We start from the raw sequence: 12,669 nt of genomic DNA on the forward strand, positions 1-12,669 counted from the left end.
CAAGGAGGCAGAAGGTAAGATTTAGTTCCATGAATGCCTCTCACCTTCATTTCATTCGACCATAGTGTAAAAGTGCCTGCTTTGGCTACCTCAAAGGGTGTTTTCTGAGGCTCATATTTAAAGCCATATGAAGACTGTGAAAGTGCTTTCTACTATGCCAGTTTAGGATTAATCATCCAGTACATTATTCAAAAATAATGTACATTTGAGAAATCTGGAAAATAATACTTTAGAATCACAGTGATCAGCTATTATTTTTAATATGCATATTTAATAGAGAATTTGGACTAAATTGCATTTTCACTACAGTACAGACTGTAATTAATTTCTGTATGACTCTTAGTTGGCTTGAATTGGGGGATCCCTTCTTTTTGTCCTACTAGAAGGGGTGTAGAATATATAGGGTGATCTGGGCTTCTTTTGGGCTCTGGGAGGGTACCAGGAAGAAATCTGATCTCCTGAGTCTTTAGTTTATTATCTGTTGATTTTAATCAGTGAAGTATTTCTTTGCATTTAAATTAACCTAAGGAGGGCTTCCCCGGTGGCGCAGCGGTTGAGCGCTGGGTTGCGAAGCTGCCTGCGGCCCCTGCAGCGCCGGTTCGATCCCCGGCTGCTCCCCGGCCTCCGGAGGAGGGTCCCACATGGCGCGCAGACCTCTCCTGCCGCCCGCTGCTCCCCTCTGCAGTGTACCTCGGTCCCTCTGCCTGCTCTGCTCCCCGCTCTGGCTCTGGTGAATTCTCTCACCCTCCCGTGCTTCTGACTGTACCCAGTGCATGTATAAACAAAAAACAAACAAATAAATAAATAAAGCATGCCTCTATTAAAAAAAAAAAAAAAGAAATAGCCCTGCATTTATTTAAAAAAAATAAATTAATTAATTAATTTACCTAAGGAAGTTAAGTTTTATTTCAGTATATTTAGGGAAGTCTTTTTGTCTTACCTTAGCTGTGAAGTAAAAATGTTATGTCTGTCCCTCTGATTTAAAGTAATTAGGGGCCTCCCCGGTGGCGCAGCGGTTGAACGCTGGGTTAAGAACCTGCCCGCAGCCTCTGCGACGCCGGTTCGATCCCCGGCTGCTCCCTGGCCACAGGAGGAGGGTCCCACATGGCGCGCAGACCTCTCCTGCCGCCCGCTGCTCCCCTCAGCAGTGTGCCTCTGTCCCTCTGCCTGCTCTGCTCCCCGCTCTGGCTCTGGTGAATTCTCTCACCCTCCCGCGCTTCTGACTGTACCCAGTGCTTGTATAAACAAACAAACAAACAAATAAATAAATAAATAAATAAACAAGCCTCTATTAAAAAAAAAAAAATAAAGTAATTAGAATACTGAAAATGTTTAATTTTTGATAAAGGAACGAGAGAAAAGAAAGCACGAGAGAATCCTGAGTGAAGAACTTGTAGCTGCTGTGACATACCTCAACCAGTTTTTGCCTCCCGAGCACACTATTGTCTATATTCCTTGGGATATGGCCAAGTATACTAAAAGGTGAATAGATATTCATGTATCTGATTATATTTCCCTTTATTGTAATGTAAAGTAGTAGGAAGCTGACCTCTATAGTAAAGTAAATGCCACTCTTTTAATTTCTTCATGGACCTGCTTTATGGATGTTTTGCTATTGATATAAAATTGGAGTACTTAATTTACCAGAGTCCTTTTTGCCCATTATTTACAACATTTGCAAATTCTGCTTATGTAGCTATTCAACACATCACTTCTCTATTGCTTTTCCTTAAAGGCATTAGTTTTGCTTTTTTCTCTTTCACTCTGTTTCCCTGTTTAATCACTTTCTCTGATACCACTTTCTGTTGGTCTCCCTCTGCATGAACCTGCAATAACCCCTGTTTACTGTAAATCTGAACTCTTTAGTATAGTGCTAAAGCCGCATTAGTTGGTTGGTTCCAGAATGTAATGACTTTTTCTTTATTCCCAGGGCTGCTCCGTGCCTGAAAATCTAACTTTCATGTTCTGCCCCAAATGCAGCAGCCACACTCCCACCCACAGCCTTTGTCCCTGTTGTGTGTTCCCCTGGGTTTGCTTTCCCTCCTCTCTTTTACCTCAGAATGATTAAAAATTCATCCTGTGTAAGGAACTTTCATTAACCCTTCATTGTTCCTTTGTTCATTTACAATTAGCAATATTAGGTTTATTTTGAGGTCTTATTTCTTTTTAATGTTACTGTATTTTTTGCATGCAACTCATTTCTTTTCTAAATCTTTTTTTTGTAACTAGACACACATAATTGCACACACACACACACACACACACATGCTTTCTCAGAAAAGAGAAATTATTATGAACCTGTTTATAGATTGGTGTTATTCAGATTATTTTGTTTTCTCTTGCTTTCTTCTCCTACCCCCAACACTGCATTGTGTTCTCTTTGTAGTCATTTTATGAATGCGCATTGACTTGGCTGACATCACTCTTGAGGAGTGAAGGCTTTTCCCAAGGAAAAGTTCTTGCAGGGATGTAATGTGCCAAGATTAAGCCTTGTCAATATTTAATATTAAGTTGCAGGTCCTTCATATATCTTTGTATCAAACTTACTAGTCATTGAGTACACATTGAGAGATTTTTTAAATGAAGCTCCTGAATATCATTACTTTCAACATTATTTACTTCAGTTATAAATATAATATGCATTAAAACTTGGGTTTTTCTCACCTATCCCATTCTTCCTCCTCAGCAAACTATGTAATGTTCTTGATCGACTGAATGTGATTGCAGAAAGTGTGGTGAAGAAAACAGGTTTCTTTGTAAACCGCCCCGATTCTTACTGCAGCATTTTGAGGCCAGATGAAAAGTATGTATGGTATTTAAAAACTTAAAATAAGTCAAGAATATTGCTCATATGGATATAAAACTATTGTAAATATAAGCAGCTTGTATGATTTGGAAGTGGATGAATTTATTCCTTTGGGGCGGCAAGCTGCTCATGTGCCTGCAGTGAATGTTCACTGTAGGCGTGGGAATTACTCTGCTGGTTGTTTACCTTGAAATGGATGCCATGGAATCTTTACAATTACATAAAATGTTTCTGTGAAATAAAATTTTCTGCAGTGAATTCTGTTTTTCATTATTACGTAGGAATAGAAACATTTTTTTCTTGCAGGTTAAATGCTACCAGTTTTTATGAAAATAATAATTATCATTATTTTGTAGATACTTGCTCACAATTATTCTTTCATTAGTACTTTGTGAGCTTCTTCGAATCAAGGATCTATGTTTTATTTCCCTTTTAAGGATCAAATATTATTCCAGCATTTTATTTTCAGTTAACATTAATTGTAATGTTAAAAATATCCAAAAAGGAAAGCAATAACAACCAACTAGTGTGTGTCTTTGAAAGTAATTCTTTTGTTATAGTTTGTATTTGTTAGAGTTTGAATCTTAGGGCACTTGTGACACAGGGATCCCTAAAACCACTTTCCCTAGGAGAACTCAAAAGACTGAACGTACTGTACTCATGACTACGATAAAGCAAAATTAGCAAAAGGAAAAGGCACCAGGGGCAAAGTCCAGAGAAAATTAGGTTAAGCTTCCAGAGTCCTCTCCCAGTGAAGTTACACAGAACATGCTTAATTTCCACCATCAACTCTTTGTGACAGCATGCAGGAAATGTTGCCAACCAATGGAGCTTGTTAGAGACTCAGAACAGGGTCTTTTTGTTGGAGGCTGGTCAGGTAAGCAGCCTCTGCCTGTCATGTACCAAAATTCCAGAGTCTCAGAAGAAAACAAGGCATTTAGCAAAAACCATGCTGTTTCTACAAACAATTGAGGCTCAGGAAACCACTCTTGTCTGTTCTGGAATAGTGGCAACCCAAGTTCCCAGATGCCAACTGCAGGCCAACCTTGCAAGCAGGCCTTTTTTAGGACAACTCCAAGGTCTGCTGTGTTAACTCTTTCCTTCAATGCACCTTCTTTTAAATAATTAAAATGTTGATATCATTATATAGTAGTTGATAACAAAACATATACCTAGTATTTGGAGAAAATAAATAAGAAGGAAAGTGATAAGAACTTGTGTATAAATAACCAAAGGAATGCTGCAAATCTCCATGAAGAAAGGCTGAAGGAGGTCAAGACTGAGTAGAGAAGGGTAGATGTGGAAAATTTATTACAAAACATCCCTACAGTTATTATTGTCTCTAGGGATGAAACAGGAAATGGGCTTACATTAAAGCAAGGGAGATTTTGCTTGTACATAGGTGATAAACTGGCAGTGTGGGGCACATTAAGATATTCTATATTCACTTGCCAGAAAGAATTGAAAGTAAACAGAATCGGGTAATTGTTCAGGTGCATTCACCTCTATTACTTTGATTCTATGAATATTAATAAAGAGACATTGATTAAAAATACATTCATTAAAAATTCAATATAGATTATGCCATTAATTTATTTTTTAAATCACATATTTTTAAACATAGGTGGAATGAACTTGGAGGATGTGTGATCCCCACCGGCCGCCTTCAGGTATAGACTGTGTTCTGTTAATAATGCATAAAGTTTATTTCCACATGAATGGTTATTTTTAAAGCAAGCTTGGAGAAGGAGAACTTATTTACTACAAAATTAGTAATCATTTGAGGATAATTTTAAAAAGTCTTGTTGCTAGTGTTTAGCTCTTACAAAAGATATTTAGTTAAAATTATAATGGCTCATAAATTATTTTATTTGGGGGAATAGAAACATAAACAGGAATGTGAAAATAATAAATTCAAATGACATTGGAAACAGAGCCAGATACAGTTATTGTATCTTTTAATGATACTTAAAGAATGATATGGCCTCAACCACTGAATATATTTGATTTGTAGTGTTTTTAAAAAGCATGTATGTTACTAATTGGTACATAATGATAATGTTAGCTATTTGTTTTTTCTTGTTAAACAAATGGAAAAAATGTAGATATATACTAGCAGGTATATTGATAGTGTTGGAGTAATATTAGGTAAGTAGCAACTATAATCTTTCTAAATTTGAAAAGTGTTCTTGATTATTTGTTCAGGAGTAATATCCTGCCTACAGCCTTTCTTCAGCTTCTAATAAGAAATCTAAAGTAGGGCCTCTCTGGTGGTACAGGGGGTTAAGATGCAACCTATGAAGCTATCCACTGCCACTGCAGCATGAGTTTGATCCCCAGCCAGGGAGCTACCCACATGGCACAGCAGACCTCTCCCGACTCGCCTGCTGCTCCCCTCAGCAGTGTATTTCACTCAGTCTGCCTGTTCTGTTCCTCACTCTGTCTCTGGTGAATCCTCTCACCCCTACACCTCTGGCCTGTGCCCCAGATCTTATATGCATACATAAATAAATCTTTTAAAAAAAGAAATCTAAAGTAGTATGAGAATTGTTTGGTGACTGAATAATGGATGAAAGTTAAGGTATTTCTCTTTAGACTGGCGTTCTTCGGACCAACTGTGTAGACTGTTTGGATCGCACCAACACAGCACAGTTTATGGTGGGGAAATGTGCTCTGGCTTACCAGCTGTATTCCTTGGGATTGATTGACAAACCTAATCTACAATTTGATACAGATGCAGTTAGGTAAGCCTAATATTTTGCCCTTTGAATTCTGATAATTAAAAAAAGTGAACTTTACAACTAATAAGGACTTTTATGAATTCATTTCTGCTTTTAGCCTCTCAAAACTTATGTTGCTAAAGTTATTCATATTAATTTTCTAATTAATATTTCTTTTATAGACTTACATGTTGTTGCCATGGTTTTAGGTGTTTTTGTTTGTGTTACTTATCAATAAATATTAAGTTCTTTAGGTAAATACAAAGTATTTAAACTAGTGGGTTTTTAAAAAAAATCCACTCTGCCTTTAAAAGTAATGTACTTTCGGTTGTAATTACATGGGGAATATAAAAATAAAATTAAAAAAAAATAAAAAAATTAAAAAAATAAAAGTAATGTACTTTCATGTATTTTGAATTAAAAATGTAAGACATAAAAAAGATTGATTCTTCATTAGGGATTATGGTTCCTTCACTGCTCATTGGATTTATGACATTGCATGAAATACTGCTTCTTGACACTACAATGATCCTGTATTATTGGGCATCTGAGATAGTCATAAAGGCTCTGTCACCTTATAAATAGCCAGATCCATAGATACAACTGCACTGAAAACTTTAACAGGCACTCAAAGAAATATACATTCCAAACATGTACTTATTTCTAAAAAAGAATACTGTTTATCTGTCTGTGAAAAGAGCATTACCATTTTTCCAGAGGCAATTCAGAGAACAGAAAATTCTGTCATGGGAGGCAAATTGATCTGGTGGGCTGCAGAATACATGAGACTTTAATCACAGTTTGAAGCAGCTTGGTTTGGCACTGGCAGGTTATGGTTTTGGTGCCCCCTGCTTCCTTTTTAGTGTCTTCTGTGACTTGTTGCTTATTAGAATATCACAATAAAGTTGAATGCAATTGCATTTATCTTCAAGATGTTGAGGATTCTCCTCGAAAGTGTCTATTTGAAAGACTCAGAGGAATTCATAAAAGTAAAAGATTTGTTTTGAGCTTGTGACTAAGTAAATAATATGTAATACCAGCAGTGGAGGGAGAAAGAGAGAGGTCAGAACAGGGAAGGAAGAGCACAAGGGACTATGGCAACAGATCACATGTGATGTGGTAGAGGGAGATCTATGGGGACTACCTCTGAGGGGAGAAATCAAATATTGTACAAAAATGAACAATGTAAGAAAATCAAAAAGTTCAACAACAACAAAAATATGTAATATTTCTGATAAAATTTTTTAATCCTGGTTTTTATTTTGCTTAGGTTATTTGAGGAACTCTATGAAGATCATGGGGATACCCTGTCCCTGCAATATGGTGGTTCTCAGCTTGTTCATCGTGTAAAAACTTACAGAAAGATAGCACCATGGACTCAGCACTCAAAAGACATCATGCAGACCCTGTCCCGATATTATAGCAATGCTTTCTCAGGTAATTCTGAAATAACAGGTGTTTCTAAGACTTATCAGCATATGCATTCTTCTTATGCTTATTTTTTTTAGCTATATGACTAAAATCAAAATTAAATATTTTAGAAAGTTTAAGTTAAAGTCTGGCATTTAGAAGATGCTCAATGTATTTTTGTTCAGTAAGTAAATAAAAAGCTTTTGCATTTTAAGTAAGGCACTTTTAGAACTCTGCCTACCAGAAAGGGAGGGTGGGGAGTAGAAACAGAGAGGTGAAGGGCCCCAATGGACTATGGTGAAAGATTTGGGGCTCTGGCAGTGGGTGTGCTGTGAGGTGTATGCCTACTCCCCTAAAACATATACAGTTTTGTAAACCAACACTACTCAATAAACATAATAAAAAATAAATAGATCACTTTTGCATTTTGCCATTCCTAGCATGATGGACTCAGCACTCATAATTGGAGATTTTATATAATGTAAAATTCTTTGATTCCTTAGCTTATGTTCCATTCTCTATTTCTGTTTGCAATATATAGTTTAATTCATTTGAGGGTGTTGGATCATTTTTTATTTTTTATTTTTTTTAAAGATTTATTTATTTACTTTATTTATTTATACAAGCACTGGGTACAGTCAGAAGAGCGGGAGGGTGAGAGAATTCACCAGAGTCAGAGAGGGGAGCAGAGCAGGCAGAAGGACCGAAGTACACTGCTGAGGGGAGCAGCGGGCGGCAGGAGAGGTCTGCATGCCATGTGGGACCCTCCTCTGGTGGTCGGGGAGCAGCCGGGGATTGAACCGGCGCTGCAGAGGCTGCGGGCAGCTTCGCAACCCAGCGCTCAACCGCTGCGCCACCGGGGAGGCCCTGGATCATTTTTTAAATGGAGCTCCTAGTCTTGACAATTGTTTAAGAATGAAATATAATTTATTTTTTCAAATGTTAACTAGACATGAATAGTATATCATCACTAAATTGTACTCTTTGCTTATTTTATGACTTGCAAATACTAAAAGTAACAGATTGTTAAAATGGCACTTCTTGCCTCTGTGCTAATAGAGTTTCCAACACAATAGATATCACAGACCAACGTGTTCCCATGCACAGAATTTATGAAGAAATGTTCAGTGACCTATTCCACGAGCTTTGGGCCCTAGAACTAGAGCAAGGATTTAAAAAACACATAGAATATGGAGAAGAAAAGATTGGCAAAGAGATTGTTTGGAGTGAACTCTCACCTTGCAGTTATTCTCTAATGGCTTTCTCTCTGGTTATGTTTTGTTTTGTACTAGTTTCCTGGGGCTTCAGTAACAAAATACCACAAGCTGGTGATTTTTAACTAACAGATTTATTGTCTCCAAGTTCTGGGAGATAAAGTCAGACATCCTGCTGTTGACAGAACTGTGTTCCCTCTGCAGTCTCCAGGGAAGACTCTTTCTTGCCTCTTACCTTCTAATGGTTTGCTGCTGAGTCTTAGCTTCCAACTGTAGCACTTTAATGTCTACCTCTGGTGTCCCGTGACATTCTCTCCCCTCCCCTCTGTGTCAGTGTCTTCTCAACATTCTCTTCCCTATATGTCCCTGTCTATTTATAAGGATACAAGTCATATTAGATTTACAGCCCAGCTTACCCCAGTGTGTCTGCATTTTAACTTGGTCATACTTGCAAAGACTCAATTTCCAGAGAAGATGATATTCACAGGTATCAGGGATTAAGACTTCAACATATCTTTTTGGCGGACACACTTCAGCTTATAACAGTGGTATATAAGCCATGTGCCAAGAAGCACATATCTTTTTGAGTGTGTGTAGCATGAAAAGGTTTAAAACTTCTTTGGTGGAAAGGGTCATCCACTCTTCTGCCCTTATGTGATCATTGCCCATGTAATGGTAGTTATTATGGACACTTAAGGACCAAGTAATGTGTTTTTAATAACACTTGAGGACAGGGAATGGGTGTGTAACTGTACGTGATTTAAAAGGAAGGGAGTACTACTAAAAGGGGATGGTCATGGAAAAATAACATGTACTTAATGGAAAGCTAAAGTAAAATTATATGGCACTGAAAAAGAAACTAGTGTGAAAGAATTATTTTATGAATAATGTGGCTAACCCAGACTATTTGAGAAGCATGGTGTACTGAGGTGCAGCTTATTTTTAAATTATAATGAATATTATATAATGATAATATATTTATAGAATCATTCTCTTTAAAGCACTCAAATAACTTTGTAAAACTTATGCCTCTGGAATGTGCAGGAAGATACTTGAAATTAGATTTTTTGGAATTTTATCTTTGGCTTATCTAGACAGATTAAAGTTATTGGAAAACCCAGCAGATCCCCTTTTAGGCTCATTTTTAAAACTGAAGCTTTACATATTAGCATGCTCTAGAACTTGTCTCTGCCAAGCATCTTTTGGCTTCTAACATAACTGACTACATAGTCAATTTGGAGGATACCATCAAGGAAAGATTAGGTACCTATATACAGCCTTATGATGTTAAGGAAGGCTTTATAATTCCCTTAAGCTTCATGTTAAGCTCTTTCTAATTTTTTTTTTTTAATTTACCTTTTGGTAAGCTCAAATTTTCTTGCTGAAGTTCATGAATATAAGAAGAAAAAAGATGGGATATCTATAGTAGTTGATTGCCTATCAATCTTTCTCTCTACCTAAATATATGTTCACTCAAGTAAATTAAATGCAGAGTATGTATGCTTGCATGGTAGGAAACTACAGCCTTCTCAGAGATAAAAAAAAACAAAACACAGATTTAAAAAAAAAAAAAAAAGAACTCGATGGGTAATGCCTTCAAAGCTCACCCCACGTGAACAAGCAGTGGTTACGGAAAGCATCAAGGTGGCATCACCCTGCATCGTGATAGTGCTGTGGGGTAGTGGGACAGGTCCTTTCCCTTTCTGCTTACCACATACAGGGGGGCCTGCAGAGGAGCATGCTGGGCACACTTTACTTTATTAAGAGTAATAAAATAACTTTCTAGGGTCATCCTTCTAACAGCAAAGACAATTGGAAACATGTTTTATTTTTAATAATAAATAACATTAATAACTGATTAAAACCCAGTTATTTACCTATCTTGCCACCAAATCAGTAATATAGAGCAAAAGAAAAAATTGCAACTATTATTCTCAGTTTAAATTGACTGCAGTTCCCTAAAGGACACTCAAAACCACTTTAGTCCTACTACATTTGCCCAGTATATTCATTCTGCTGTTTTCCCAAAGACCATTTTATATCTGTCCTCACTCCTTAACCTGTAGCAATCCCCAGTTCATGCTCTTACTTCACTGAAAAAATAAATCCCTGAGGATAAACTTCCTCCTCTTCATCAAATGTGATACTTGTCTTCATCTGCACCCATAGAGTCTACCTTATATCATATCCCCATAGTTGGAGTGCTGTGCCCTCTTAGTGCAAACCCTTCTCTGTGCTCTGAATCCTACTCCTTCTGCTTCCCCCTGAGATTATATGCATCTCTGTCTTCCCTTTCTACAGGGAAGAATCCATGTGACTAACCTGGGCCCACTTATCTAATACAGGACAATTTGTCTATCTTGAAGGCAATGATTAGTAACTTCCATTACATCTTCAAAGTGCCTTTTGCCATGTGTTACAGACTTCATGGGTATGACATGAGGAAGCAGAGATCATGGGGACCAGATTTCTTCCTATTACAGATATCTCAAACTTATTTCTGAGACAGAAACTCTTGAACTATCTCAAATCTGTTTCTCTACTTGTTTTTTCCACATCAACACCATTGCTCAATTCAGAAATCCAGAAATTATCCTTGACTCCTATATTTTCTTTATCCCATCTCTCAAGCCAATTTTCTTGACTCTATCTCCAAAATATATTCAACCCTTTCTGCTGTTTTTCATCCTTTTTGCTCCTATACTGGTGCCAACACTGCAGTAACTGAACACTGCAGTAACTCCTTAGTCATCTGTCTGGTTTCACTCTTGCTTTTTATAGCAGCCATGGTAATCATTTCAATGCTCAAATAAAATCACATTGCTCCTTTCTTTAAAACTTTTCCAGGATTTCCCGCTGCACATGGAATAAGACACATTGCCCCAACTGATAAAACTTTGTGTGATCTGGCCCATTTGTTCCTGATACTACATTTTCCCTTGCTCATTGCCCTCCAGCCTTGCTGGCCTTCTTTTTGTTTCTGGAGCTTCCCAGCTTGTTCCCCTTCAGACCTTTGCCAGTCCTTCTGCTTGGGCACAGCCTTCAGAACTCCACCTCCTTCTCATCCTTACAGTTCAAATGCTATATCCTCAGACACCTCAGCCTCTTCTGCCTTCCCTGACTACCCGAAGGGCCCTCTCCTCCCTCATCTCTCTCATAGCAGTCTGTTTTATATAAAACTTACACCCTCTGACAGTACCTCATTCATTATTTATTTGTATATATTTTTGTCTCCCACTGTGGAATGTAAGCCCCACGAGAGCCAGAGTCTGTCTTGCATACTACTGTATCTCCAATGTGAGACATAGGAGATTCTTGGATGAAAGGATGAATGATCCTTTTTTCCCCCAATTATGAAATTGATATGTGTTAACTTTAGAAAGTACATACTAGCTTGCAAATCAATCATATAATCGTCACCTACCAGAGAGAGATAGCCACTTGTTTATATTTAGGAGAACATGATCCTTCTAGTTTCACTATACATATAATTGATAGATTATATATATAATCTATAAATAATGTAAGTTATGCCCTTATAGATAATGTAAGTAATACTTAGGACCTTGAAAATCCTTCTATAACATGATTATTAGTAGCCTTTAGAAGCATTGTCATTTAGTTATTTGTTATGACTGTGTATTTACATTCCTTTTAAGCAAACATCTTGGAACATACATCTTTTTTGCATATCTTTGATCTTACGAAAATTTTGGAAGCATATTTACTAGGTGAGGGAGTTACATATTTTCAGATTTTAAAAAGCATATAGATTCAGATTGCCTTACAGAAAGGTATAGTAGTTAATGCTTTCTCAGCATTTCTCAGTGTAATAAGTAGAAAATGGTATACTTTAATCTACCATTGTTTATTAAACATTAATTTATTTGTTTGATAATAAAGTTAAACATTTGCATATTCATTTTTTATAATTCTTTTCAAAATTACCTGTTTTTCTCTCTCTCCCTCTTTTTTTTTAGCTAGGGTATATTGATCTTTGTCTTCCTTACATTTAGTTGGTATTTCTTTCAATGTATAGTATCAGTTAGGAAACCAATTTCTCACCATAGTTTCCAATATTATTTATTGAATAATGGTTCTTTCCATTAGCCATGTTATCACAAACTTAATTTAATATTATAATAGTAAATATCTTGTTTTTTTTTTTAAAGATTCACATACGAGAGCTGGAGTGTAGGCCACAGGTACAGGGGTGAAAGGATTCACTAAAGACAGAGTGGGGAGCAGAACAGGTGGATCTACTGAAATACACTGCTGTGGGGAGCAGTGGGCAAGACAGGAGAGGTCTGCTGCAACAAATGGGTTCACTCCCTGGCAGGGGATCAAACTCATCCTGCAGTGGCTGGTGCTACATTGATAGCAATGAAACTTTAACCCCTGCACCATTGGGAGGCCCAATAGCAAATATTTTAGTTCCAAAAGTAATTTTTTTTTGCTAATTAAAAATTGCTATGTTCAAGTCTGATTTATTTAAATACAATGCATAAAATAACACTGG

General features: G+C 37.0%; 1 protein-coding gene across 3 annotated transcripts in view; it reads left to right on the top strand.

The window, feature by feature from the left end:
- The window catches only part of FIG4 (FIG4 phosphoinositide 5-phosphatase), a 97,356-nt gene that overhangs the window by 36,387 nt on the left and 48,300 nt on the right, over nucleotides 1-12,669 (top strand). For all 3 annotated transcript variants that reach the window (XM_054699100.1, XM_037520210.2, XM_054699101.1), the window contains exons 11-15: nucleotides 1,349-1,482; nucleotides 2,687-2,803; nucleotides 4,431-4,476; nucleotides 5,402-5,550; nucleotides 6,797-6,963. In XM_054699100.1, coding sequence (XP_054555075.1) covers nucleotides 1,349-1,482; nucleotides 2,687-2,803; nucleotides 4,431-4,476; nucleotides 5,402-5,550; nucleotides 6,797-6,963 — 613 coding nt within the window. The remainder of the gene's footprint in view (nucleotides 1-1,348; nucleotides 1,483-2,686; nucleotides 2,804-4,430; nucleotides 4,477-5,401; nucleotides 5,551-6,796; nucleotides 6,964-12,669) is intronic.

This window comes from Talpa occidentalis, unplaced genomic scaffold (genome assembly GCF_014898055.3).
Source record: "Talpa occidentalis isolate TD23 unplaced genomic scaffold, MPIMG_talOcc4v2.1 talOcc4.2, whole genome shotgun sequence".
NCBI classification, from domain to species: Eukaryota; Metazoa; Chordata; class Mammalia; order Eulipotyphla; family Talpidae; genus Talpa; species Talpa occidentalis.